General features: G+C 45.1%; 1 protein-coding gene across 1 annotated transcript; it reads right to left on the reverse strand.

The window, feature by feature from the left end:
- Nucleotides 1-9768: 9768 nt before the first annotated feature.
- Nucleotides 9769-12997, reverse strand: LOC140220255 (uncharacterized). Its single transcript, XM_072290270.1, has 2 exons — nt 12803-12997; nt 9769-10332 (listed from the first exon to the last, which is right to left on the reverse strand). Exons 1-2 carry the CDS (start codon nt 12995-12997, stop codon nt 9769-9771), a joined length of 759 nt encoding a protein of 252 aa, XP_072146371.1.
- Nucleotides 12998-26407: the final 13410 nt, after the last annotated feature.

Here is a 26407-nt window from a genome sequence, read left to right on the forward strand (position 1 = left end):
CTGTTCGTTTACTTTCTTTTGACCCATGCATTTGTATGATCTATAATTTCTTTCTCTATTCATGCTAGATATTTACTTGAATTCTAGATTGATAAATTATCACGTCTAGTCAGTAGATTGGTAATGTGTCGCCCACCAGACCTAAAAATAACATAATGCAGAATGAAGTTTGTAATTTGTGTTTAACTATAGAATCACAACTTACTTATACTATAATTATACCGTAATGTAGTGCTATAATTTTGTTTTTATTACTGTAAATATTCTCTTGATTTCTTTCCTGTCTGTGCATTATTTAGCCATTTATTTATAGAGTGATAAAAGTCAATTGGGCATATATATGTACCCAGAGGGAGGATACATCAGGTTTGGAACTGAAAGATGTTTATATTATATTTTATATTTGCATTTACTTGTTTTTCAAGTGTCATGCAGGTGCATAGATATGAATGCATGGTTTGTGAATTCTAATGATAAGCTGTGCTGACGAATCTCCATCCCAGAAGGCCACGTTAATAGTTTTGTTGGGGATCTTTGCCCAGTGAAAAGTCCCTGATGATGCTACATTGCTACTTGAATGCGTGAAATGAGTTTAGGAAATGCACACATAGTAACTTCGACATGTATCTTTCTTCAAATTTTGAATTTGTGTTCCTGTAAATGCAGTCAATAACCTAGGATTGTTTTTTCAATTTTGAGTGAAATCGGTGTAAACATTGGACGGACGGACAAACAGTGGATATATATGCTGTTTTCATGAAATTTTTTTGAAAGTTTTGATCCGTTAATGTATCAAAATTCAAACAGGATTTTTGGCCTGTTGTTGTGTGATATTGTCGTAAACTACTCCGTAGTCAACAGCAGCCAAAGAGACCTAACGGGTGCCACAGACAGGTGGTGGACCCGTTAGGTGGAAGCGGGGGTGCTGCAGTAACAGCTGGACGCGTTTGCGGAGGAAAACTGACTAGCTGGCGTTTCTTTAATTTGGATGGTTGGATGTCCATCCAACGGTGTATACGGGTGACTGACGTACATACAATTCCTCAGTCACCTGCTGAGGAGACAGACTCTAATTTTTTTTGGTCTTGAGGCACTGGGTAGAGGTAGGTGCCCGCGGCCAGGGCAGAAGACGTGCCGTTGGTCCCGTACAGTCAACCTAGTAGAAATACGGGCACCGCTAATTTATGGTCGCTCGGGAGATGCTCTCCATCCCGATCAGACCGCCCCTTTCCATTTTGGATCCCGCTGCTGGGAACCATCCCACTCCTACCGCGCGCAGTCCACTAACCATTTTGTATGCACCGCCTTCAACGTACATACAGGACGTAAAAAATATTTTTAAAAAATTTAAATATTTTCTTGGAAAGTACTAAAGCAAAAAAGTACTAAAAAATTTTTAGTAAAACAAAATATTGTGTGCGAAATTTTTGGTAACAAAACTTTTGGAAAAAATAAGCAAAATTTAGTTAAAAATATTGAGGAAAAAAATGAAGCAAAACTTTTAAAACAAAACGTTACATGAAAAAGCTGAACACAAAATCCAAATAAACCAAAAGTTCTAGCTAAAAAATTCTGAGAGAAAAAAAAAGATGAGAACAAAAGTTAAACTGAAAACTTTGAGAAAAGAAAAACAAAGTTTTGGATGAAAAATTATAAAAAAATAGCCACAAAATAAAAGGTGGAGAAAAATCTTTGGAAGAAAAATATTGAAGAACAAAAGTTATAGAAAAACTTAAAAAAAAAACGCCGATCCCGGCGGCGGCGCGGCCTGGTCTCCCGCTATTGCTCCAACCATGGGCCTCGCAGTTGCCGCAGCTCCAGTGAGGCGGCGCGCCGCGCCCATCACCGCCCTCGTGGGGGAGCCCGCCGTCGCTACCGCTCCCACGCGGGAGTGCGCCGAGCCCGCCGCCGTCCCTCGCTGTGGAGCCCGCCACCACCATCGTTGCCTACAAGGGGAGCCTTGAACGCCCGCCTCCGCTCCCACAGGGAAATCTCACGGCCCTCTCCTAATCTCCTATGGTGTTGCTCACCGCCAGATTGCGCTCTGTTGCTGCCATTGTGCAGGATCGAAAGCAACTAGCATCAGCATAGAGAGGAGAGGAAAAGATATGGAGAGAGAAGGAAAGAATGGAGCGCTGAGCCGCTGAGGTGTTCCCTGTTGTAGCGGGGTTCGCCATGTGGAGAAGAAGAGAAGGCGGTGGCGTCGACCGGAGGGGAGGAAAGTTCCGAGCGATTGTAGAATTAGCTTCACGTAGAAATACTTAGGTTGGTTGAAGGCATGTCTATATCTGTACAGAAATGATTTCCAAAGCTCCCTCCGTTTTTTCAATATTTGTCTTGTTTGCAAAACTAGTAGATTTAATAATACTCTACTAGTGTTTAGTACTCCCTTTATTCTACAACGACATGCCTACTATAGCTGATCTCATCCATATTACATTTTTGTCTACATGAATGTGAGAATGAATAAAAAGAGAGAGGCTAGTTACTAGTCACGGTATACACCATATCTCAATGTGGGTGAAATATTTAAAATCCGTACTACATATGGACCCATATTAATTTTTTAATAGAAAAAATCTAAATTACATCCTCAAGTACAGTCAAAGTCTGGATAGCCGCTAAACTATTTCTCAATTCAATTTACTCCCGCAACATATGTCACTCAGTCCAATCTACCCTTTGTAGCTTTGTTTTTTTGTTTCTATATGCACAAGCAGTATTTTAAGTTATTTTTTTGGAAGGGATGATAGCATACATCCTAAAATATTTTTTTGAAAATTATATTATGAATTTTTCATCATTATTTTTTCATACAATTATGTATCTCTACAATTAATCTATTACTAGATGTCACTAGTCCATCAACCCCATGCTCCAGCATGGGCTGATATTTTTAAAAACTATTGTATTTGAAAATTATTTAGAAATTAGACTCCTAGCCAATAATAAAATTGTTTACCTTTTTTAATACTTCAACATAATACTCATATAGATATGTACCTATCTTTATCCAATTGTAATTGATTTTTAATTACTAATTACCCTATATTGTTTTTCATCCACATTCACACTTTTTTCACCTCCATACATGCACACTTTAGAATATTTTCACAATGATAGTAGCGGGTAATTTTTTAGAAAATAAAATAGATCAATGATTATGATTATTAGAATTTACATGACTGATGTTTGATGTTTATGATATTTGTGAGTATTTCAAGGATTTTTTTCAAGCGTATCTCGTGAGAACTAATGTGGAGTCTCCAATGGAAAAAAAAATAAGGTCACAATGCTACAAAGTTATTACCTTGAATACATCTTATTTAATGTACTTATATAGATATATACTTATTATGTTCATCCGATCCGATTCTCATATATATTTTAGTTAGTAATTAGTTTATAATGTTTTTATCCACATTTAAAATCTTCAAATTTTCACTTTGCGTCGTAGGTATGCGCTTAAATTTCTTTAATGGGCCCTAAGTAAGCTATAATTTTAACATAGAAATATGTATTATCATCACTTCATCTATACCTATATCTATATAAATAACGACACACGTCGTGTGTATATACCTTAATTACTATATCATAAACATAGTATATGAAATAGAAAATTTAAAATTATATATTGGTGTATATTGGGGTATATCTTTAATAAAGGTGATTTGGATTCACATTTAGGGTTACCTCATGTTATTTTTAATAATGGTAATATAGATGCAAATTTAAAGGGTTACTTTAACTTATTTTTTAAGTATTAGTAGTGATCAATCTAGTTGCAAATTTAGGGGGTTATTTTAAATTATTTTTTTAATGGTATAAGTGGGTAATTTAGATGGAGATTAGGGCGTAACTTTAGTTTATTTTATATAATGGATGAGGTGGGTAATTTAGATATAGGTTTAGGGAGTGACTTAAGGCTATTTTTATAATAATGTAGGTGGGTAAGTTTTCTTAAGAAAACATAATAGATCTAATGGCTATGATGATTTTAGTCTACTAATTGAGTGTCCACCTAGGATCCTAGGTGGCTTCACTTGGAGGCTTCAAAAGGAACCTTCAATGAGTAATAAGAGAGCCTATCCAAATTACTCCAGTACAAAAAGTGTTTAACATGTCTATGACATCGCACGATACCCTCAACGCTACACACTTGCGTTGCGCCAAAAGATGATGAAGAATCCACTTGGTTTGCCTCCAGCAAAGACGCCAAGCCTGTTGTCGTCTGTCCAGCAGCTGCATTCAGTTGGACCCACCATTTGAACCTTGGAAGCTCTTTTGTTTTTGCTTCTAGACCTCCCACCTTCTGATTCGTTGCAAGGTCCTCTCCATCTTCTCAGCATGTCCACTGCCTTGATCAGCACCAGCCTCACATACAACCACAAAATTGCAGAGGTACACATGTTTAGAATTTTGTGTTTTTTCCTTCTAATCCACAATCTAGCAACCTATTCAAAACCACAACCTATCTGAATGTCAAAGATTCCATAACAGGATTTCCAGACATTAGTAGCCACACAACAATCAAAGAAAAGATAATGCACAGATTCTAGGTCAGTATAAAAAACACAGGTTTTGTCCTCAGATCAAGATGTCTCCTGTTGCTTAAATTGTCTCTTGTCAGCACCTCCTTGTTGCTTAGCAACCACAGAAAGACTTAACCTTGGGAGGGGTGCACAGGCCCCAAACAGCTGGGGAGTGCACCGGCCTAATCCCCCTGAAGTTCACAACAGCATATACGGATTGCACTGAATAGACGCCAGTAGTATATTTAGTTTCAAAATAATTGCATGACAATTAGAAGAGAAGGAAATAGATTCAGCAATACTTCAGATCTCGTGCCACATGTTCATAAGATAGTTAGACACAGTCCTCCTAAAAGTAAACTTTAAGATTACACCATCCTGTTGACACTCGTTAACGACACCTTTTTATCCCTATTTGTCTTCAATATTGGCATAAAAATAATATCATTATCATTGATCATACTTAAGAATCAGGCCATATCCATATATAGTTTGTGTTTCGGAGTATATCGTGTTTTTGCAGGAAAATGGTCCAATTTGGAGCATTTGTATTCATGGTCCAAAACCAACATCACGCCCAAAAGAAATGAAGATCAGAAGGCTTGGGCATTGGACAATTCAGAGGGCGCAAGCGGTAGCAGATCTTGCATGGGCTATATCACCTATGTCCGAAGTCTGATTGAGATGAATTTATTGTCTAAAGTGACTAGCTTGAAAAGATCTACGACTTTAATGCAGACACCTAGACATTTGAGACCCACAAGGCCAGGCTAATTGGCCCAAAGAGCCCAAGGACACCGGCCTAGCCTGTTTTCTTGCCCAATGATGTCTAGATTCGATGTACGTTTATTATAGAAAACTTTGGTGCTAAGCACTCAGAGGTTTGGCAAGTTAATCTCGGGATAGAAGAAGCAATAAAGCATTTGGAAGGTTGTCAAGGCTCATTCATATCTCAAAGAATTCGACATCCTAGACCCACATCCAAGTCACAAAAGGTATTTAAAAGATCAGGGAAGACTTGGAGATAAAGGTGAGCGCGAGAGAATAAAAGGAAGGGCTAGTTTGATCGGCCTGGAGTGTTCCTTTGCCAATCAGGTGGCCTTTTGGACTAAGGCCTCATAAGATTATAACCGCCATACTCCTTGAGACACCAATGATGCATTCGTAGCAGGAGCCGAGTAACTTGATGGACAACCATCTATAACGAGCTTAGATTTGTGCAAGTTGTCCGAAGGCTAGCTCAGGTAGGCTCTAGCCATTGTGATCACCCTGTGAGGAAGATTCAGAGTTCTAGTGCCAGGAGTCCCAAGTTGTAGGTATGGAGTCGATGGAGATCTTGTTATGAACATATTGTTGTATTAATAAAATTCTTATGTTTTGATCCGATAGCGATCTATGTACCTTCTTTTATGATATCTACTCTTATGTACGAATGTAGTAGATTCTATAGGATGTTTTTGTAGTCGTTGTGACTAGAATTGCATACTTGATGTATCATAGCAGCTAGACATGTACCTTGTGTTTGTACTCTTGGAACCTCTCATGTAGAATGGTAGGATCATGACAAGATTCCGGTGCCTAGTAGGGCGATCAGTACTCGAGAGTCAGATTGTTGGTTTAGATTTAAAGGTACATTGAATTAGAACCATATTTTTCTTGCTATCTAGATATATAACTACAACGTATGCATAGTCTAGGCTTTGCTATAGACTAGGTATCTCTTGTTCATATCTGTTCATATCTGTTTATATGTCTTGCAACTTGATTCATATTTCCTAAAATTTGGATTAGAACTTGTCAATTTGTTTCCACAGATTCGATAAACTTTGAAAGAATACTTCTAGGGAAAAGCTGCATTGATCCATGCACTTGCGGTACAATATTTGGTGTTGTTAAGTGGCATCAACATATCCCATGCCTCAGCCACGGTTATCCCTTTTTCGTTAATTATATTATACAACAGCCAAAAATGATAGATAGGCTAGAGTTGCCAAATCACTGGTCTTGCCTGAATCTAACTGATTTACCATCTCCAATTTGCCATGAGTATCCCATCTGCGTTGCTTTTCCCAAAGTACTCCTTTCAGAAAAAGTAGATGCACTAGTTTCCTGGCAGCTGTAATATACTATTTTTTTATTTCACATCATATCTTTACTTAAAGTGGTATCTCTCGTCCATAAAGACATAGAATTATCCATGAAGCCATGGACTTGGGACCAGAGCCAAAAGAAATCTCTCATGGATGTAGATATTGAGGCTCAGAATTCGGAATTAGTATTGATAGCTCCGAATGCTAACTATTTGGATGTCCTGAAATTCAAAATTGGAAATGAACCCCAATACCAACCAGTATTTATGGCACTCTCACCCTCAATACCGAGCCTCGCCCCTCTGTATTCGCTCGAATCGGCCTCCTCCCTTCCCCCGTGTCTCTCTGTCTCTCCCGCACCACCTCCCTACTGGCCTCTTCCGCACAAGTCGAGCCACGCGCGCCCACCCTTCCCCGCCGGTGAGCCCCCTGCCTCCCTCCGCTGGCGAGCGCGCGTCGTCTCTCCTGGCCTCCCTCCGCTTACGAGCGCTCCGCCCCTGTCGGCCTCCCTCCACGAGTGAGCGCACCGCCCCTCAACACCTTCCTTCGCTGGCGACTGCATGCCGCCCCTCCACGCATCCCTCCGCTAGCGAGCCATGGGCGGCGGATCAAGGTGTGGATTGGGTGTGGCTCTGGCATGGAGGACGGGGAGTAGGGCATGGCAGCGCAGGAAGGAGCTCCGGGGGCGTGGATCATGCTTCTCCTATGCTTGGCCCCTCCGTCTCCCACCTCTCCTCCTCCCCATGGGTGGCAGCAGGAGCTCCTTGACTCAACGGCGAAGGATTGGCGATGCGACAAGCTTGCCTGGGCCCTGGGTAGTGGATGGAGATGAGGTACATGACCAAAATTCAATTTCATCCCTTTTTCACATCCAAACAGGAAATTGAATTGAGAGACACAATTAGGTTTTCAACTGATATCTTCTATCTCCTATGTTTCAAAGTTGTGAAATTTCTCCATGTGGAAGGCAATTTTGCAATTATGCATCCAGCCACAAGTTTGTTGGGTATCTCACACTTGAGCTACTCAAGGTCCTTCACAATGCACTGCACTTCATACACCTGCTCTACCACAAAACAGTTGTTCACCATCCTGTAGTCATGGAAGCTCTCCATGAGGTATAGTGTAACGACAGCATCCCACAACTCTTTCGCATCTATCGAGTCCACATAGATATCGACCAGACGGTCAGAAAGCACGCTGATAATACATCCCATGAAAAGATTATTGGCATCCGCAAACTTTTGTTGCTGCTCAGCACTTAGTTCACCTTCTGATTTGTCTTTTCTCGTGTTTCAGATGTGCATCGCATTAAGCTAGAGACGGACCTTTGATTGCCATCTCTTAAAGTTCACACTAGAAAACTTTTTTTGGCCTCAGTGACTTAGCAAAACCAGCCATGATAAAATCAGCAGATTGCCTATAATAAAGTTTTTGAATTGTTGGAAAATGAGGCAATTGCAGTTTTAATTTCCGAAAAAATAAATCATGATAATTGCAAACCATAGTTTGCACTTCTCTAACATACTAGGAAACATGATCATGATCTCAAAAAACATGATTAAAAACCAGATCAGATCACAGCGTACATATTGAGCGCTTGCAGATGACGAAACTATGATGACGAGCGGTGCGGACGGGATGATGATGGTGTTACGGACGGATCGTAGCAGCCGGCATTGGAGATGACGATACGCCACGATAAGAAGATTGGAAAGAGGATGAGCCATGGTGAAGAACATGAGCAATCGTGCAAAGTGCTTCCCAAAAAACTTATTCGCCCTATCCTGGTGCACGATCACCAGGACGATTTGTGATGCCCGACCCAATTTCGATATGGCCCAGTAGTGGCGCATGAGCGCAGGTGCGTGTGTTTAGTACCACTTTGGTAGTTGAGCAAGGGTGGAGCCAACTTATAAGCCTTTGTCCTCTAGAGATAGCACCTTCGGGTTAACTCTTTTACATGAAGCAAGGACGGAAATGTAAGTAGGGTGCTATGTATACGCGTGCCCACCCCTCGGAAGGGCTGGACGGTGCGGCTTTTGAGGACGGGTGTTACAAGTGATATCAGAGCCGACCCTCGCATTTACATGTACGGGTCAGTGTGCCGGCATATGGCGCATGGCGCGTGTGGGCTATGGATGGGACACTGGACGTACAGTTGTGCACTAAGAGGGAACATTCCTGGACATTTGATGATATAATTATTTTATTATGGTTGCCTGCTAATGCTGACTTCTTGCCCACCTCAATGCTCGACTTGGAGACAATGTGTAGCCCGACTTGGACATCTATGGCAGCACGGGTTAGGCTTTAGGACTATAGCACATATGAGGTGGGATTCCTATATAGCTTCTGGTATTTTTTTTGTTAGTGGGCTTCCAATGTTTGAGATGCGTGCGGCAGACCTCATCCGTCGGATGGCCTCCCTAACCCTAGCACCCACCTCTCCTTGTGCACCGCCCACTTCAGCTGCCGCCGCGCCTTGTCACGCCGCCGGCCGCGGCCTCCTGAGCAGCTGCCGCACCTCGTTGCACCTCCCCCGTGGCCGCCAGGCCTTGCCGCATCACCGCCCATGGCCTCCTGGTCGGCCGCCGTGCCTCGTTGCGCCGCCGCTGCAGCCCCCACGTGGCCAGACACGCCGCCATTCCATACGTTGGAGTTGGTGAAGAAGATAATTGATTATTTAAAATGTTGATTCTTGTTCGAAAAAATGTTGAACTCAGTTCGTCCAAATGTTGAAATAGGAGGTGAAAAATGTTGAATGTAGTATTTTCTGTATAAAATGTTGATCTCTATTTTAAATAATGTTGAATCTAGTATTTTTAGATGTTGGTTCAACTTTTAGAAAATGTTGAATGTGATTTGTTGGAATGTTGAATCTTATTTGTTGAAATGTTGATTTGAACTTTTAATTAGGTTTAATGGACTTTATAGTTACTAGGCTTATCTAGCTTCTAGAAACTATATAGGAGCCCACATGTCAGGGCGTACTGTGCTTGATGTGTACGAATTGTGATCCAACGACGACAAATGCTGGTGGAGATGTTTTTTTTCTTCCAATAATGGTACTGAAAGAGCGGTGACAAAAACCATAGCAACGTGGGAGGCCAGGAGCAATAAATTTCTGATTGGTCATGTATTCAATATTGTGACAGCGGCTGCACGTGGTGGTAGGTGCCCACGGCGATGGGTACAAGACGACGCTGTTGACTCGACGGCTTGCAAAGTTGCAATAGGTCCTCGCAAAACTCCAGCCGATCGAGCTTAGTGATGCCCTGCCCCAATTCTTCCAGGTTGTGGCAGGCCCGGAGGTCCAGCACCTGGAGCTCCCGCAGCTTGCCGAAGGAGTCGGGCAGGGACTCGAGCATTGAGATGCCACGGAAGCTGATGGACCTGAGGTTCCTGCAGCTCCCCATGTCGCGGAGGCCCTTCACGCCACTGACCTCGATGTGGCTGTCCATGGGGTTTGCAATCTGCTCGCGGGCGGTGAACTCCCTCCACTGCCCGAGCTGCAGCACGCGCAGGTCCTTCTTCCCGGCGAACCAGCGCTCGTTGAGCTTGATGTACTTCTGGCCGACGTTGTAGATGGCTCTCACCGCGGCGCTGAAGCCAGCCGGCTGCTGCGCCTTGCTGCTGCCGAGCAGGCACGCGCGGCACGCGAACGCGACGTCAGGGTCGCCGGCATTCAGATTGAGGAAATCGCACTACTACAAAAATGAACTCTCATCCAGAGGCTCTGTACCAGTCACTTTTTGGCCTGGTACTTATGCTATTAATGTTAGCATTAGTACCGGGCCTAAGGAATAGTCCCCGAGAAGCCCTGTTAGTACCGGGTGGGGGCGCCGCTGGTACCCTTTAGTACCAGATGGGATTCCCACCCGAAACGAAATCCCCCTGTGCGCAAGACTTGATTTTTTTACGTGTGATTCCACGCGCTTGCCCTGCCGCCCCCTCTCTTATCTCCTCCTTCCGTCTGCCATCTTTCTCTCCACTGCTATCTTTCCCTCCTCTATCTTCTTCCTTCCGCTAGCTCTAGTCTCCTTTCGCTACCTCCCCTCCCCGCTCCGCAAGCCCCTCACCGACCAGCGGCGGGGCGAGGTGAGCGGCGACAGCGACGGCCGGCGGCGAGCGGAGCGGGCGTGGCTGGCGGGCAGAGCAGGAGCGGTGGGGCGGGAGTGGCCGGCGGAGTGGCAGTGGGCGGACGGGAGTGGGCGTGTAGGCCAGCGGCGGGAGTGGAGGTGGCGGAGGAGGCGGAGCGGGCACGGCTGGCGGGTGGAGCGGGATTGGTGGGGCAGGGGGGAGTGGCCGGCGGAGCGGCGGCGGGCGGGCGGGAGCGGGCGCGGAGGCTAGTGGCAGGGGCGGAGTGTTGGGATATGAGGTAGGCTACACTAGCACAAATCAAAAATTTTCTACCGCGTAAACCAGGAAAACTGCCGTATAAGGATCACAGGATTACCACTCGACGCACTGATGCGGAAGATGTAGATTCGCGTCGATGCAGCGAAGTCGATCAGCGTAGTCATACGTAGTCGATCACGTCGACGTCCAGCAGCTCCTCAGCAGCTCGTCCACGTGCAACAAGATCGCCCTTGTGCCGCGGCTCGTCGTCGGCTCGTCGTGGCTCGTCGGCGGCTCGTCGTAGCTCGTCGGTGGCTCGTCCAAGTGCTGCAGGTGCAACACCTCCAAGGTATCCACACGTGCAGGGAGGAAGCGTCGCAAGCCGGACTGCTAGGTCTGCGAGTTGCAACAGGCGAGGGTGTGGGAGGCGCGCGGCAGATGAGTTTCGCCAAAAGGTGTAAACCCTAGGGCGTCCCCACCCCTCTATTTATAGAGGTTCCTAACGGGCCTCTGGGTCCGAGGCCCATTAGTACTTCTAAACCTAATCCAACTCGGATCACATCCGAATTGGGCTTCCAGCCCCTTAAGTGTGTGACCCTATGGGTTCGAATACGTATAGACATGGCCCGAGTACTCCTACTCGGCCCAATAGTCGGTAGCGGCCTCTAGCAAGACGTGCCAACTCCTATACGCACACGAAGATCATATCAGACGAACCATCACAACATTATATACATGTTATTCCCTTTGCCTCACGATATTTGGTCTAGCTTCAAGCCGACCGCTCTTTCTCGATCCTATGATTCGGAATCCCTTTGTAGGTTAACTCTTAACCGTACGTAGCATGGCCATGTATTTTTGGATCCGATCACTCGAGGGGCCCCAGAGATATCACTCTCAATTAGAGAGGGGCAAATGCCATCTTGATTGACCATGTCTCATAGCATGCTTCTTGACAAACCCGAAAGCTACCTTTATAACTACCCTGTTACGGCGTAGCATTTGATAGCCCCTAAGTAAGTCAATCCACATCTTGAGTACATGCGACAATCTCAGGTCTAAGGACAAGGCGTATATGTTGTGTAAAGAGAGAACTACTTCTCGTGTTGGGTCAGTCCTAGCACATGTCTCCACATGTGCCCACATTATTAGTTCAACATCTCCATGTCCATGACTTGTGAAACATAGTCATCAACTAATACTTGTGCTAGTCTAATATTCATGTGTGTCCTCACATGAACTCCGACTAGGGACAACTTTAGAATAACCATACAAGTAAAGAGTTTCACATACAATTCACATAATTACAAATCAATTCAAGTAGCCTTTAATGGATATTCAAGGAACACAATATAAATCATGGATACAAATGGAATATCATCATCTCTATGATTGCCTCTAGGGCATACCTCCAACACAGAGGCGGGGTGGAGGCGGAGCGAGTAGTGCGTCGGCGGGCGAAGGGAGGCTAGGGCCAGTAGGGGCCGGTGGCGGGCGAAGGGCGAGGCTAGCGGGAAGGAGTGGCGGGTGCGGGTGGTGAGGGACGGCGAGGATGGGGGTGGAGCCAGCGGGGCTGGCGAGTCATTTTGTTTTTTTAATTTTTCAATACCCTTTAGTACCGGTTGTAATAACCGGTACTAAAGGGACCCCCTCTAGTACCGGATTGCTAGTACTGGTTGCACAATCGGTACTAGAGGGGGGTTTCGGACCGGTACTGGAGGCAATTTTTCTAATAGTGTCGTTGCGCTTGGCGACGCTGATGAGGAGCTCGCGCATCCACGGCCGCACCGTACAGCGGTGGACCATGTCGCAGAGCGTGGTGGGGGGCACTCAGACGATGAAGCCCTTAGCGACGAGCTCGTCGAACCAGCTCTTGCCTTCGATGGTGGAGCGGATGAAGCCCTCGGCAAGCCACCAGTGGAGGATCAGCCGCTTCTTGATTACGGCGCCTTCCGGGAAGGCGGCGAGGCAGAACGCACTGCCATGCAGGCGTTGCTCGAGGCTGCTCACGGCGAGCTTTAGGTGCCTCATTTGCAGGCACTAGTAGAGATCTAATCTTCGATGCGCCCCCTTTTGTCCCAGTTTAAAGTTAGCCCGGGATTAAAGGGGGCGTGCCACGGTAGGCAAGAAGGGAGGGGAGATTTACTCCCGGTTGGTATTTGCAACCGGGACTAAAAGCCCCCCTTTAGTCCTGGTTGTAACGGCTAGTTCCGGGGCGTCGATGGCGTGCCCCTTTTGTCTCGATTGGTAACACCAACCAGGACAAAAAGTTTAGTCCCGGTTGGTAATTCCAACCGGGACAAAAGGGCCACCCTTTTGTCCCGGTTGGAGACTCCAACCGGGAGTAAACTTTCAACCGGAACAAAAGGTGTTCCTTTTTGTCCCGGTTGCTCATCCCCCATTATATACCAAGACAGAGGCCTTTCTTCCTCCTCCAGCCCGAGCAAGTCCACCACAAAGACAGAGAGCTAAGCTTCACCTACTCTTCGGTGGTACTGAAGCAAGCGAGGTGCTGCCCGAATTTTTTTTTTCCCTCATTTTCGTTGGAATTTCACTCATTCAATGTGTTGTGAAGGTTTGCTACTTCATCCTTGTGTTACGCTTTGATTTATGCTTTGGAAAGGGAGAAAAATAAGTTTGTTTGTTAGAAAGAGGGAGAATGAAAAGGATTTGTATTTATACATATTTTTGAGCTAGAATGTGATGGATAGTTTGCTTGTTATATATAATTCTGTTGATGCTGAAAATCGGCCGATGACTCTCTCGGTGTCGGACACACGACCTGGGAGAATCTGCTTAGCTCTTGTTCAAGTTATCGCCTTGGTGCGATTCGCGCGGCGTGCCATTCAATCTGACCTGTTGATTGACAAGGAAAGAAAAGTATTAAATTCCAGGGGTTTCGATCGGCACGAGTTCTGATCTATCTTGAAGTATGTATCAGCGAATTGGCCAAATTACAGTGGGGACGACCGGCTATAAAACATCCGATAACCACATAGCAATTGTAAAGAAACTACTAGAGCAACCTAAACAATGCTACAAAAGCAATACTTGGAACAGATCTAATCGGCTATGTGATAGCAAACAAACAATATTGATAAAAAGCTGGCAGTTCGTGTCTCAAGCTAGATAACTAGTGATAAAACTAAAACAACAGGTAAAAACATATAATTCTAGTTAATATCGATAACTGGTGAATAAATCTAAACGAAACAACAGCGATGCGCCTGAAGTTAAAGCTTAGATATTACTCGATAAGTGGAACTTACAAATTGGCCGGAGGTCGTATTGATGCAGTCCTGCCAACTCGTACGAACTCGTGAAAAGAAAAGGTTTTGGCGAAGTCGCCGACTCGAAAGTAAAGTATGAGGAAAAAATAGATTTGTATTGTTGATTGATGTGTTGTCTTTTACAAGCCTTATGAGGTAACTATTTATACCCTGTTACAACTGATTTCCTAACCGACTATGATCTATCTCTAATTTAAAGATAACAAATATTTACAAACGAACGCAACCCGCATCGGAGTTGGTTATTATTTTCTCTCGGGCCAATCTTCATCTTTGGCTAATCATCACCCTGGCCCACTTTCGGCCCACATCGGCCAAACCACTCTGGCTCCCAATCAGCCAGCCTTTACTGACTCCTTCTGCCCATCGGCCGAAACATATTAGCTCTAATCGGCCGATTCCCAACTGTAGCTTCTTGCTGCCACGTCGGCTGCCTTCCTCTCCTTTGACGCCGATCCAAACGTGTCAAAATCCGGTGTCAACACATGCCCCCTAATTTCGGAGCGAAACATATCTTTTGCTCCAAAAATTTTTTCAACCCCGATTCTTTCTCCAAAGAAAATGCAACAGTAACGCGGCAAAACTCCTTTTCGCTCCAGAGTCTACCCTCTGATGATTGCGATTCTTTTGAACAACGCGCCCGCAGGCAACCGCCCTTCTTGAATTTCGCATAGACAGCGCGGTAAAAATCCCGCCTTTACCCTTCTCTCGAACTGTACCTTAAATACTCGCTTCTTCCACCGCTTCTTCTTCCCTGAACTCAAAAGTTTTCTTCTCCGGCGAACCATCTCCCGACGCACTCCGACGCCCATTCATCTTCCAGCTTGCATCTCTCCAGTGACTCCTTCTCATTTCTTGATCAATTCGCACCAGTCCCCCAAAACTCCAATGGTGGTTCCGTCGGCAACCATGGCTTTCATCCCGGAGGTAAATACCCCGAAACTTTCTCCTTTTCACTTTTCACCGTTTTATGAATCTTTAGATCTGTTCTTAGTTTTTTTTTATATATTCTCAGGAGCTTAGGCAAAGAATCACCATCCCTATATCCGACGCACCTGGTCTTATCAGTCTTGGCCCCATGGGGAATCCAGATCCAACCGAGTTAATTAACTTAGAAACTCACAGAATCCCCTTCAAGCAATCGACCATGGATCTAAACAACTGGTCAGGCACATTCAGGTCTTGGCCGAACGAAACCCCGGGCTGGAGAGAATGGTTCCTGAGGATGTGAAACTCCAAGAGAGTTCTCTAGGACGAATTGAAAATCGGCCACTGCATAAATCTGTCCTTGTCTCAAATGGAAAGGAATGACTCCTTGATCATAGTGGCGTCTTATTTCTAGTTCGACGCCCTCAACGCATTCCTCTTTGGCCACGGGCCCATGACCCCTACTCTGGCCGATGACCTAATGTTGACCGGTCTTGACATCACCTCCATCGATACACCATTTGATCTTCTAATTAAGCCCTCTCAACGTCTAGAAACAAAGGGAATCGGCGGATGGAAAGGTTTCGTCGAAAAGAACATGAAGACCGGGCCCATTACTAACAGAGAGTATACGGCCTTCTTGATGATGTGGCTAGAGAAGCATTTATTCTATGGAAGATCAGTTGGCCCCTCCTCCAACACACAAGCTTTGGCCGAAGCATTAGCAAGAGGCTCCACAATTCTTTTGGGAAAACACTTGCTGGGATCGGCCTATTATATGATGCATCAGATTGCTGTAAAGTTGTCATCTGGAGAGCCTATCGGGAACCCTGGTGGTCCCTGGTGGTTTATCACCCTTTGGCTCAACTTGTACATGAGCAAAATTTTTAGAGAAAGGGTCGAAGACAAATCCTTCCCCAACATTGAGTCAGAGGACAATCCATCAGCACGATGCCATTGCACCTCCTTCGATGAAGCTGTATCATCCTTCCCCGGCAGCAGGTTTACTCCCTTAAGAACGGTCGAATACTTCAGATGTTTTTATATCGGCTTTAGCGAAGAAACCACGAGCTGCTACCCGTACCAAAGGGAAGAGCCTCTTTTTGAGAATCCTGACTGCTTTGACTCGGGCACCAGTTCTTTCAAAGATAGGATTATGGATGTTTTGATCAAGCCCGGAATCCTGCCAGCCAACTTCTTCTCCGGAAAGGATTCTCCAACGTATGAATTTTATAACCCGTCGACAGTAGCCCGGCAGTTTGGCCTAGGACAGACGCCAATTGGAGTATATTTCATTGGTCGTGTGGAGTTCCGGGAGTGGTTCTCAAGAGGATTTGAGTATAATCGGCTGTGCAGCTTGATACCAGACTCCAGCACCAATGATTTGAACAACTAGCTGGTAGCACCCTTTGGCACTCAACAATTTAAATTATGGTGGGGTGAGTGGAAGCAACATATTTTCTGCGCGTCTCCTGCAATATATTGCAACCAGTTGAACCTTGCTCACGTCGACCCAAATGCAGAGGTAAGAACCTTCTCGTCCAATTCCTTATCTCGTCCTTTTCATGCCATCGGGTTTTCAGTACTAACTTCTCCTTTTCGCGTAGTCCAAGAGTCGGGCACCCCCAACACGCACTTGAAGCAGTAGGCCGATAGAGAACCACCATCCATATACGTCATTCCCGGTTATCGGCTTTCACGCCCCGTCGATAGAGGACATAGCCACCGGCCGATCGAAGCATAAACTGAAGATGTCCTCTTCAAAGAAAACAAGCCGACGGGTACGCGCCCGTACAGAATTGGCCGATCAATCGGCGATGCTACCAGCCGAGCCCTCAGCTGCGCCGACTCAATCAGAAGTACTGCCAGTCATTCAGAAGGTTGACCCCCAAGCAGTTTCAGAAGCCAGATCGGCGGCTGCTTCCTTGTTGGTAGAAGTTGTACAGGTAATCCCATGTGTTGCACACCCTCTAAGTATACTGTCAACATTGAATTCCACTCCTTATTAGGTTGCGCAAATTCTCTCGGAGAGAACTATCCATCAATCGACCGACCCTCAGGCAGAGACCGAACCACCAGCAGGCCTTCCAGTCGAGGTAAAGAATGTACCTTTCATTTGATTTTCCCAATCCTTAACTGACTGATCTTTGGCGCAGGCCATCCCGGACACATTGATTGTACCCTTCCAGCAGCCATCGGCCGCATGATTTGTAGAAGTAAAAACATTTGGGGCTCATTTCTAGATTCAATTATCTTTCCATGCTTATAGAGACTTCCCTGTGTTTCTCCAGGAAGCTGGTCCAAGCACCGCGCCGATTATCGTCGAATCTTCTTCTTCTGACGAGCCAACCGCGCCGATTCTTGAGACAAGGGTAGCACTCCCACCAACCCATGTAGAGGAAATCCGTTTTAAGGAGGTAACAACCCTTAGTACTTTACCGGCCGATTTCCTACTTCTGTTGGCTAAAACACTTTTTCCTCTTTATTTTCTTCTCAAGAACAAGACACGCCCAACAACAGCCCCTTTTCCTTTGCGGTTGCTGTCTCTGATGATGAGGATGTTGCTTCACGTCAAATCGCTCTGGGCTCAATACCTGAAGAGATCCGTGTCAAGCTCCAGAGTATACGAACCCTCCTCCAGGATGACATCGGCCGATTGGTGGAGGACGCTTCGCCGATCCAGCAAATATTCAATGAGATCAAAGCCGAGTCCTGGAAGACGCGGAAGAAGCTCTTGCACCCGCAGCATATATTGAATCAATGCAAATCCCGGTGTTCAGAGCTCTACGACATATGGCTGATCGTGCCAAGCTGGCAAAGGCACGCAAAGAAGAAGAGTCTTATAAGCACCGAGCTCAAGAAGTGCATCACCGAATTGGCACTCTCGAGAATTCATGCCCAAGCATTGTCAGCGCCATCGATCGCCTCAAACGGCGTAGGGCAGAACTCGCCAAGGAGATGGAGCAGGTTGTGAAGGCCATCGCTGTTGCAGAGAAAAAGCTCCAGGACCTCCTAGCCGTCATTGCCAATTTGAAATAGGAAAGGCAAACTCTTGCCCACGAGGCCATTCGACTTCATTGCAATATGCCAGAAGTTCCCGGATCGGCCGATGACGATCAGCGAGTATTAGATTCGGCAGATCAGATGCGCCAGCGGGCGATTGCGGCCATTAATACCCTCCTTGGATGAATGTACTGTTGAATGCCTTTTGGATCTTTTGTAAAGCATTAGCACTTTTAACGTTGCTATGTGAATACGAACCTGAACAGCTCTTCTCCGCAGCTTTTTAACCCAACGGTCGTTTGCTTTGAATGAATGCTTTTTACTAACCGTTGCTCCTCTTCCTTTCCTCCTATAAAAACGAGACCCCCGCATCTCTTCCAGAGATACTCGCACCACGTCTATACATTTGCCCTCTGCTTTCAGATCACCAACCAGGCGTCCGGATGGCTTCTTCTTCCTCTGTCAGCCAGGTACAAAATCAACTTCGCGCTCCTTGACCAATCTTTACCGTCGATTGACTACCTATTGTTTCTCCAGCCAACCCGGCTCGGCCCTAGTCTTGAACGGGCTACTGAGATCATGCATTCTGACGAACCGCTGACGCAGGCGAACAAAGATCTGATCCGAGCCCATCGTGAAGAACTTAAGGACCATCTCCGCGCCCACATCAAGAATATTGTGGACAATATTGAGGCCAACGCCTCCAAGAAGCCACCCCAGCCACTAGTTGAGAGGAGCCACCGACTATCCCGCCAAGTTGCTCTTGAAGACGCCATAGAAGACGTGGAGGAAAAGAGCACCTGCCTTTTGATCGAACTAGGCCGAATTCAAAGAGAGATCAACATGAGCAAAGCTCAGTTAAAATGCCATTAACATATTGTAACTCAATGAATAGGTTGGTACTTGTACCATGTCGGCCATGTATTGTTGATTGATGTGTTGTCTTTTACAAGCCTTACGAGGCAGCTATTTATACCCTGTTATAACTGATTTCCTAACTGACTGGGATTTATCTCTAATTTAAAGATAACAAATATTTACAAATGAATGCAACCCACATCGGAGTTGGTTATTCTTTTCTCTTGGGCCAATCTTCATGTTTGGCTAATCATCACCCTGGCCCACTTTCGGCCCACATCGGCCAAACCGCTCTGACTCCCAATCGGCCAGCTTTTATTGACTCCTTCCGCCCATCGGTCGAAACACAGTAGCTCTAATCCGCCGATTCCCAACTGTAGCTTCTTGCTTGCCGCGTCGGTCGCCTTCCTCTCCTTTGACACTGATCCAAACATGTCAAATCCGGCGTCAACTGATTTGTATTAGTTAAAACAACTTGATGTGTAGAATGGAGATGGATAGTTTATTTGCTAGAATGTGAAGTAGAAAATGGAGAGGTATTTTGAGCTAGAATGTGAGGGAGATTGATGTGTCATATATAGTATGTATCCTTGCAGTGGTTTAAGAATGATGCTACCCTTGTCTAGACGGTTTATCTTGTCAAATTCAATATGATTTTTCAAATCCATACTTGTTGAACTTGCATACCGTGTTCATCTCGGTGAGCATGTTCTCTGCCGAGCAGCAACGTACGTCAAGGAGGAGCTCCAATTCTACGAGAAAGAGCGGATACAGACATCATGGAAGACCGTGTCCCCTTTTTCGTAGAATCAAAGCTCTTCCATGATGAAGTACGAGGCCACCCAGTTGAGAATGTGCTCGCTAGATGATCACGGTCTTCAAGTTCAACAAGTTTTGCAATGCTAAGGTATGAATTTTTGCACATAGAAGGCTTCTGCTACTGAAGGAACTGGCGATGGTGGGGGCGATCGTCGTTCCTTGCAGCAAGGGGAAGACCATAGTTGGCCCTCAGGATAAGCCAAAGAAAATGAGCATGTTGGAGAAAGCAATGCTTCGTTATTTGCAAAAACGTCATGAAGAAGCTGTTGCGGCGGGTCAGAAACCTTCGTTTGGTGGTCGTTATGCTCCACCGTCAATCCCGGGTATTTCACATCCACTTAGTACTATCGTTCTAGGAGGCACAAATAAACCACAGGATGAGGCTGGGTTAGCGGAACCTTCGTCTTCACCGCCCAAGGATGCTTAATGTCCTCCTAGATAATAACCAGTGGATGGCTTGTCGTAGTGTATCATGTTGTTTCGATCTGTAATTTAAATATGTGTATTTGTATCTATATCTAAACTTTCAGCATTATTTGCAGTACAACATTTGACATGCTTTCAATCGTGAATCCATTTTCATGCGTAATCAATTTTCAAGTGTAATCCATTTTTACGCGTAATAAATTTTCAAGTGTAATCCATTTTCATGCGTAATCAATTTTCAAGTGTAATCCCTTTTCACGCGTAATCCATTTTCAAGTGTAATCCATTTTCGTGCGTAATACGATGCAGATGGACTGGCAATGGATGTATAACGCGGACAGACGGAGCAAGGTGTTTATTGATGGCTTGCATTATTTTCTCGAAGTGGCCAAAGCGAACAAGCCAGAGAACGGGTTCGTATGTTGTCCATGCTTCCAATGCAGTAACAAGAAGGACTATTCACAGCCACTTGTTTAGATACGGTTTCATACCTAACTATTTGGTTTGGACCAAGCATGGTGAAAGAGGGGTTGTAATGGAACTGGGCTACAGGCCAAGCTTTTGGAGATACTACAATGGGCGAGGCTGATGAAGATGAGTTTGCAAAAAATAGCCCTACTGATGACCTTGGTCAGGTGCTACGAGATGCACAAAGAGATTGCGAAACTGAGAAGGAAGTAACAAAGTTGCAGTGCATGATAGATGATCACCAAAAATTATTGTACCCAGATTGCCAGCAGAGCCATAAAAAACTAGGTACGACACTAGAATTTGTACAAATGAAGGAAAAAAATGATGTGTCCGATAAGGCATTTCAGGGGATGTTGAACATTGTCAAGAAGATTCTTCCCGAGAATAATGAATTACCATCCACAACATATGAAGCTAAACATATAATTTGCCCTCTCGGATTGGAGGTTCAGAAGATACATGCATGCCCTAATGACTGTAGCCTCTATCGTGGTGATGAATACGAGAAAATGGATGCTTGGCCCATGTGCAAAGCGCTGCGGTATAAGATCAGGCGAGATGATCCTAGTGATATCAAGGAGCGGTCTCCCAAGAAGAGAGTTCCCGCGAAGGTGATGTGGTATTTCCCTATAATACCACGCTTGAAGCGCTTGTCACGAACAAGGCGAATGCTAAGTTGATGCGATGGCACAAAGAAGAACATATGGAAGATGAGATGCTAAGACACCCCGCAGATGGGGCCCAGTGGAGATCAACTGATAGAGCATTCTTGGACTTTGAAAGTGAAGCAAGGAACATAAGGTTTGGTTTAAGTACTGATGGATTCAATCCATTCGGTGAGTTGAGTAGTGGCCATAGTACTTGGCCTGTGACCCTATGTATGTTCAACCTTCGTCATTATGATGCCGGTGCTTATCCAAGGCCTAAAACAACCCGAGAACAACATTGACGTGTACCTAAGACTGTTGGTTGATAAACTTTTACAGCTTTGGAAGGAAGAAGGTGTACGTGTGTGGGATGATGATAAACAAGAGATTTTTAATCTACGGGTATTGTTGTTCATAACCATCAATGATTGGCCTACACTGAGTAACCTTTCGGGATAGACAAACAAGGGATATCAGGCTTGCACCAACTGTTTAGATGACACAGACAGTATGTATTTGAAGCACTATAAGAAGGTCATCTATATGGGTCATCTTTGATTTCTCCCTGCTCACCACCAGCTGAGAAAGAGCGGAATGCATTTCAAAGGGGCGCCAGCTGATCGTAAAAAACCTGCACACCGTAATGGAAAGCGTATCATCGAGATGATAAAGGATGTAAATGTAGTCTTTGGAAAAGGTCATGATAGCCAACCTGTTCCGAACGACGATAACGGACGTGCACCCATGTGGAAGAAAAAGTCAATATTTTGGAAGCTACCTTATTGGGAAATCCTAGAGGTTCGAAATGCAATAGACGTGATGCACCTGACGAAGAATCTTTGCGTGAACGTGCTAGGCTTCATGGGTGTTTATGGGACCTCGAAAGATACATTGGAAGCATGACAGGACCTGAAAGCCACGGGGCAACGAGATCACCTACATCCGAAAAAGAGAGATAACGGACAACACTACTTATGTCCTGCCAGTTACACTCTCAGTAAGGAAGAGAAGGATAGCATGGTTGAATGCTTGAATAGTATGAAGGCCCCGTCTGGGTACTCCTCGAATACAAAGGGAATAATAAATATGAAACAAAAGAAGTTTACAAATCTCAAGGCCCATGACTGCCACATGTTGATGACCCAGTTGCTTCCGGTTGCATCGAGGGGTGTTCTACCAGAAATATCCGATTGCCGCTCGTAAAGCTATGCGTGTTTGTCAATGCGATTTCGCAAAAGACAATCGATCCATCTAAGCTATCAAAGCTATAGAACGATGTGGTGCAATGTCTTGTCAGTTTTGAGTTGGTATTTCCACCATCCTTCTTCAATATTATGACGCACTTACTGGTTCACCTAGTAAAAGAGATTGGTATTCTCGGACATGTATACCTACACAATATGTGGTATGTCAGTCCTAAGAAACTATGTTCTTAATCATGCTCGTCCAGAAGGAAGCATCGCCAAGGGATATGGAACAAAGGAGGTGATCGAGTTTTGTGTTGATTTTATTGACTCAATTGACTCGATTGGGGTTCCAACTTCACGCCACGAGGGGAGGCTACGGGGAATGGGCACCCTTGGAAGGAAATCAAGTTTGAGCAATGATATTGATTTGTTCGACAAGGCACACTACAGTGTTCTGCAACAGTCATCCTTTGTGGCTCCGTATATCAAGCAGCACAGGCAGATGGTAGTTTCCAAAAATCCGACGAAATCCAATGCTTGGCTTACATGTCATAACATGAAAACTTTTCCCTCCTGGTTGCGCCAACAACTTATGGGTAACTCTGAGATTCACCCACAGCTCGCTTAGTTAGCCAGGGGACCTGCTAGCACAATCGTGAAATTCCAAGGCTATGAGATAAATGGTTATACATTTTACACGAGAGCTCAGGACCAGAAAAGCATGAACCAGAATAGTGGTGTTCGCATAGATGCCATAGATAGAAACAATAGCAAGGAGTCGTATTATGGTTTCATATAGGAGATATGGGAACAAGAATATGGACCGCTCTACATCCCTCTATTTCTTTGCAATTGGGTGAAGCTAACTGCCGTAACCAAAGATCAGTACGGAATGACAATAGTGGATCTGAGCAAGACTGGATATAGTGATGAACCATTCGTACTTGCCAATGATGTGCATCAGGTTTTCTATGTGAAGGACATGTCTAGCAAACCCAAGAGAAATCCAGAAGAGCCATGAGAGCCAAAGCGCCACATAGTTCTTCCAGGTAAAAGAAAAATCGTGGGAGTCGTGGATAAAACAAACCAATCAGATGATTATGATCAGTTTGATGGCATGCCTCCATTCGCTGTTGAAGTTCACCCAAGCATCCTGCTATCCAAAGAAGAGGCTCCGTACTTACACCGCGATCATGATCAAGGACCTTTCGTGAAGAAGAAATTTTATAACGTTGTATTGTAATGCGCTAAATTTACTTCACCTTTCTGTACTACTTGATACAATTTTAATTTAACATATGTATGATTTCATGTGTACTTAAATTAGTTGAGGTGAAGATTTATTAGATAAACATGAACAATGTTAACCACATACATAAATTGAATTTTTCGTGTGTTGAAATTATTTAATTGAATAATTTCTTGATCATAGCGATGCAGTAAAATAATTATTTTAGAAGCTAAAAGAACTGGTATAGAATTAATGACTCATTCACACTTATTGTCAATATACTCGCTAATTTAATATATTTTTGCATGTTCAAAATATGCAAAGTTTTTTGTTTTTGCATCATGAAATGCAGTAAAAACATAAATAAAATCCATTTCCAAAAAACAGGCGGGAGATGAAAGTGTGGGAAAAGGCCCTTTTGTCCCAGGTGCCAATAGCAACCAGGACAAAAAGCCCTTTTATCCCGGTTGCCAAAAGCAACTGGGATAAAAGGGTGTCGCTTTTGTCTCGGGTGCCAATAGCAACCGGGACAAAAGGCCCCCCCTTTTATCCCGGTTGCAAAATGTAACCGGGATAAAAGGGTAGTTTTCGATTCCCACCGGGAATGTACCCATTTATCCCGGTTACAGTTTGCAATCGGGATAAAAGGGGGGCCCTTTTGTCCCGGTTGGTATTGGCACCCGGGATAAAAGGGCCTTTAGTCCAGGGTCCAATTTCGAACCGGGATAAAAGGGGAGGGGGATAAAAGCAGCTGTAGCCTCTTCTACCCCACACGCCAGTTACACTTAGCCAAATTTTCACCGCCGCCAAGATCCCGCGCCCTCCCACCTGCTCCGTCGCCGCCTGTCCACCTCCCTCGCCGGCCGCCGTCGTCCTCATCGCCCATCGCCCCGGCCACCATCGTCCCGCCGCCCTGGCCACCTCGCCCGTGCCCGGACCGCCTCCTCCTCCATCGCCCCGGCTCGCCTCCTCCTCCGTCGCACCCCCTCGACCTCGTCGCCACCGCCTCCATCGCGGGGCCACCTCACCGCCTCCATCCCTCGTCACCGACCGCCTCCGCCCCTCGTCGCTGCGGCCACCTCGCTCCATCCCTGCCTGCGCCGGCGTGCGCATTGCCACTTCGCCGCCCCGGGCGCCGTACGGCCTCGTCGCCCAGTAGCTAGGCACCAATCCCCGCCGGCACTGGCGCCGGGAACGAATGGCCCTTGCTGACGCAAGCCCACCGGCTTGCGTCAACCAGGGTCTTTTTTATTTTTTAGTTAAAAAATCAATAGATATTAGTAGAAAATCAGTAGGTTAGTTCTGCTATTAGTTGAAACTTAATTAGTATAATTAGTAGAAATTTGTATAAATTTGGTAGAAATTCTTACAAATTACTAGTAGGAATTTAGTAGAAATACTTACAAATTAGAAGAAATTTGGTATGAATTCTTAAAATTAGTAGGAATTAGTAGAAATTTTCTAGAAATTCCAATAAATTTGTAGCAATTAGTATAAATTTGGTAGAAATTCTTACAAATTACTACTAATTTGTAGAAATTTGTATAAACATTCCGGACTTTGTGGGATTCCTGTTATTCTATGATTTCATGTATATACCTTAACGTACATGTAACTAAGGCGATTTCATGTAAGTTTCATTTCGTGTGAGTTGCCTATTTCATGGTTGTTCTATGATTCATGACGGTCATGTATGATTTCATGCATGTTTCAATCAGTAGTTGAGATAGCAGATGACCAGACCGCAAGGTATCTAATGGAGCAGATTATTGCTGGTGATGGTAGTGGCTCCAACCTTCCCATATCGTACACCGATGAAGAGGGCACCCAGGCGGACTTGTTCCTCAACATGTCCGGCTATGGCAATGAAGAGCCCGAGCCCTAGCAAAACCTTGCCATGGCGGAAGGTTCCGGTGATGGCAAAGAGCCTGAGGCCCAGCAAAACCTTACCGTGGTGGAAGGTTCCGGCGAGGTATATATAATTTCTATTGTTTTACCCCACCGTTATTACTATATACTAATTAACGAATCTTGAACTGTTAGCCCTCTAGATTGACAAAAGTGCAGAAGACCCGAGGTCGTACAAGGGTGATGGATGGGAGGCTTGTCATCACGGAAGTCACAGAAGAGGGTAGGCCGGTTGCTCCCGAAAAAGTAGCAAAGAAGTACGTGAGTCAGATTGGGGCAATCGTAAGGGACAACGTGCCTATCAGCATCAGGGAATGGAAGGGCAAAAGCACTAATCCGTACGCGCTCCTGGATACACAAAAGAATATGCTGTGGGAAGATGTTAAGAGACATTTCACATTTCCCGAAGGATATATTGAAAAGGATGTGAAAGCGTGGACGTTGAAGAAGATGGCTACACAATTCCAGACATTCAAGAAGATGCTGGATGCCAACTACCTTAAGAAGGGCCGAACTCCAGATTTCAATGTGTGGCCAAAGTTGAGAGACCACTTGGAGGCATTTGTCGAATATAAGACGAGTGAAGATGGTGTGAAAAAGATCCAGACCAACACTACAAATGCTGGTCAGAAGAAGTACCATCACCGTATAGGGCGAGGTGGTTATGGCACAGC

Source organism: Setaria viridis, chromosome 8, assembly GCF_005286985.2.
Source record: "Setaria viridis chromosome 8, Setaria_viridis_v4.0, whole genome shotgun sequence".
Classification (NCBI taxonomy): Eukaryota; Viridiplantae; Streptophyta; class Magnoliopsida; order Poales; family Poaceae; genus Setaria; species Setaria viridis.

Coding starts and splice junctions, on each gene's coding strand:
- LOC140220255 (XM_072290270.1), bottom strand. CDS start 12,997: ATGAGGCACCTAAAGCTCGCCGTGAGCAGCCTCGAGCAACGCCTGCAT. Junction 10,333..12,802: donor TCGTCGCTAAGGGCTTCATC/GTCTGAGTGCCC, acceptor TTTTTGTAGTAG/TGCGATTTCCTCAATCTGAA.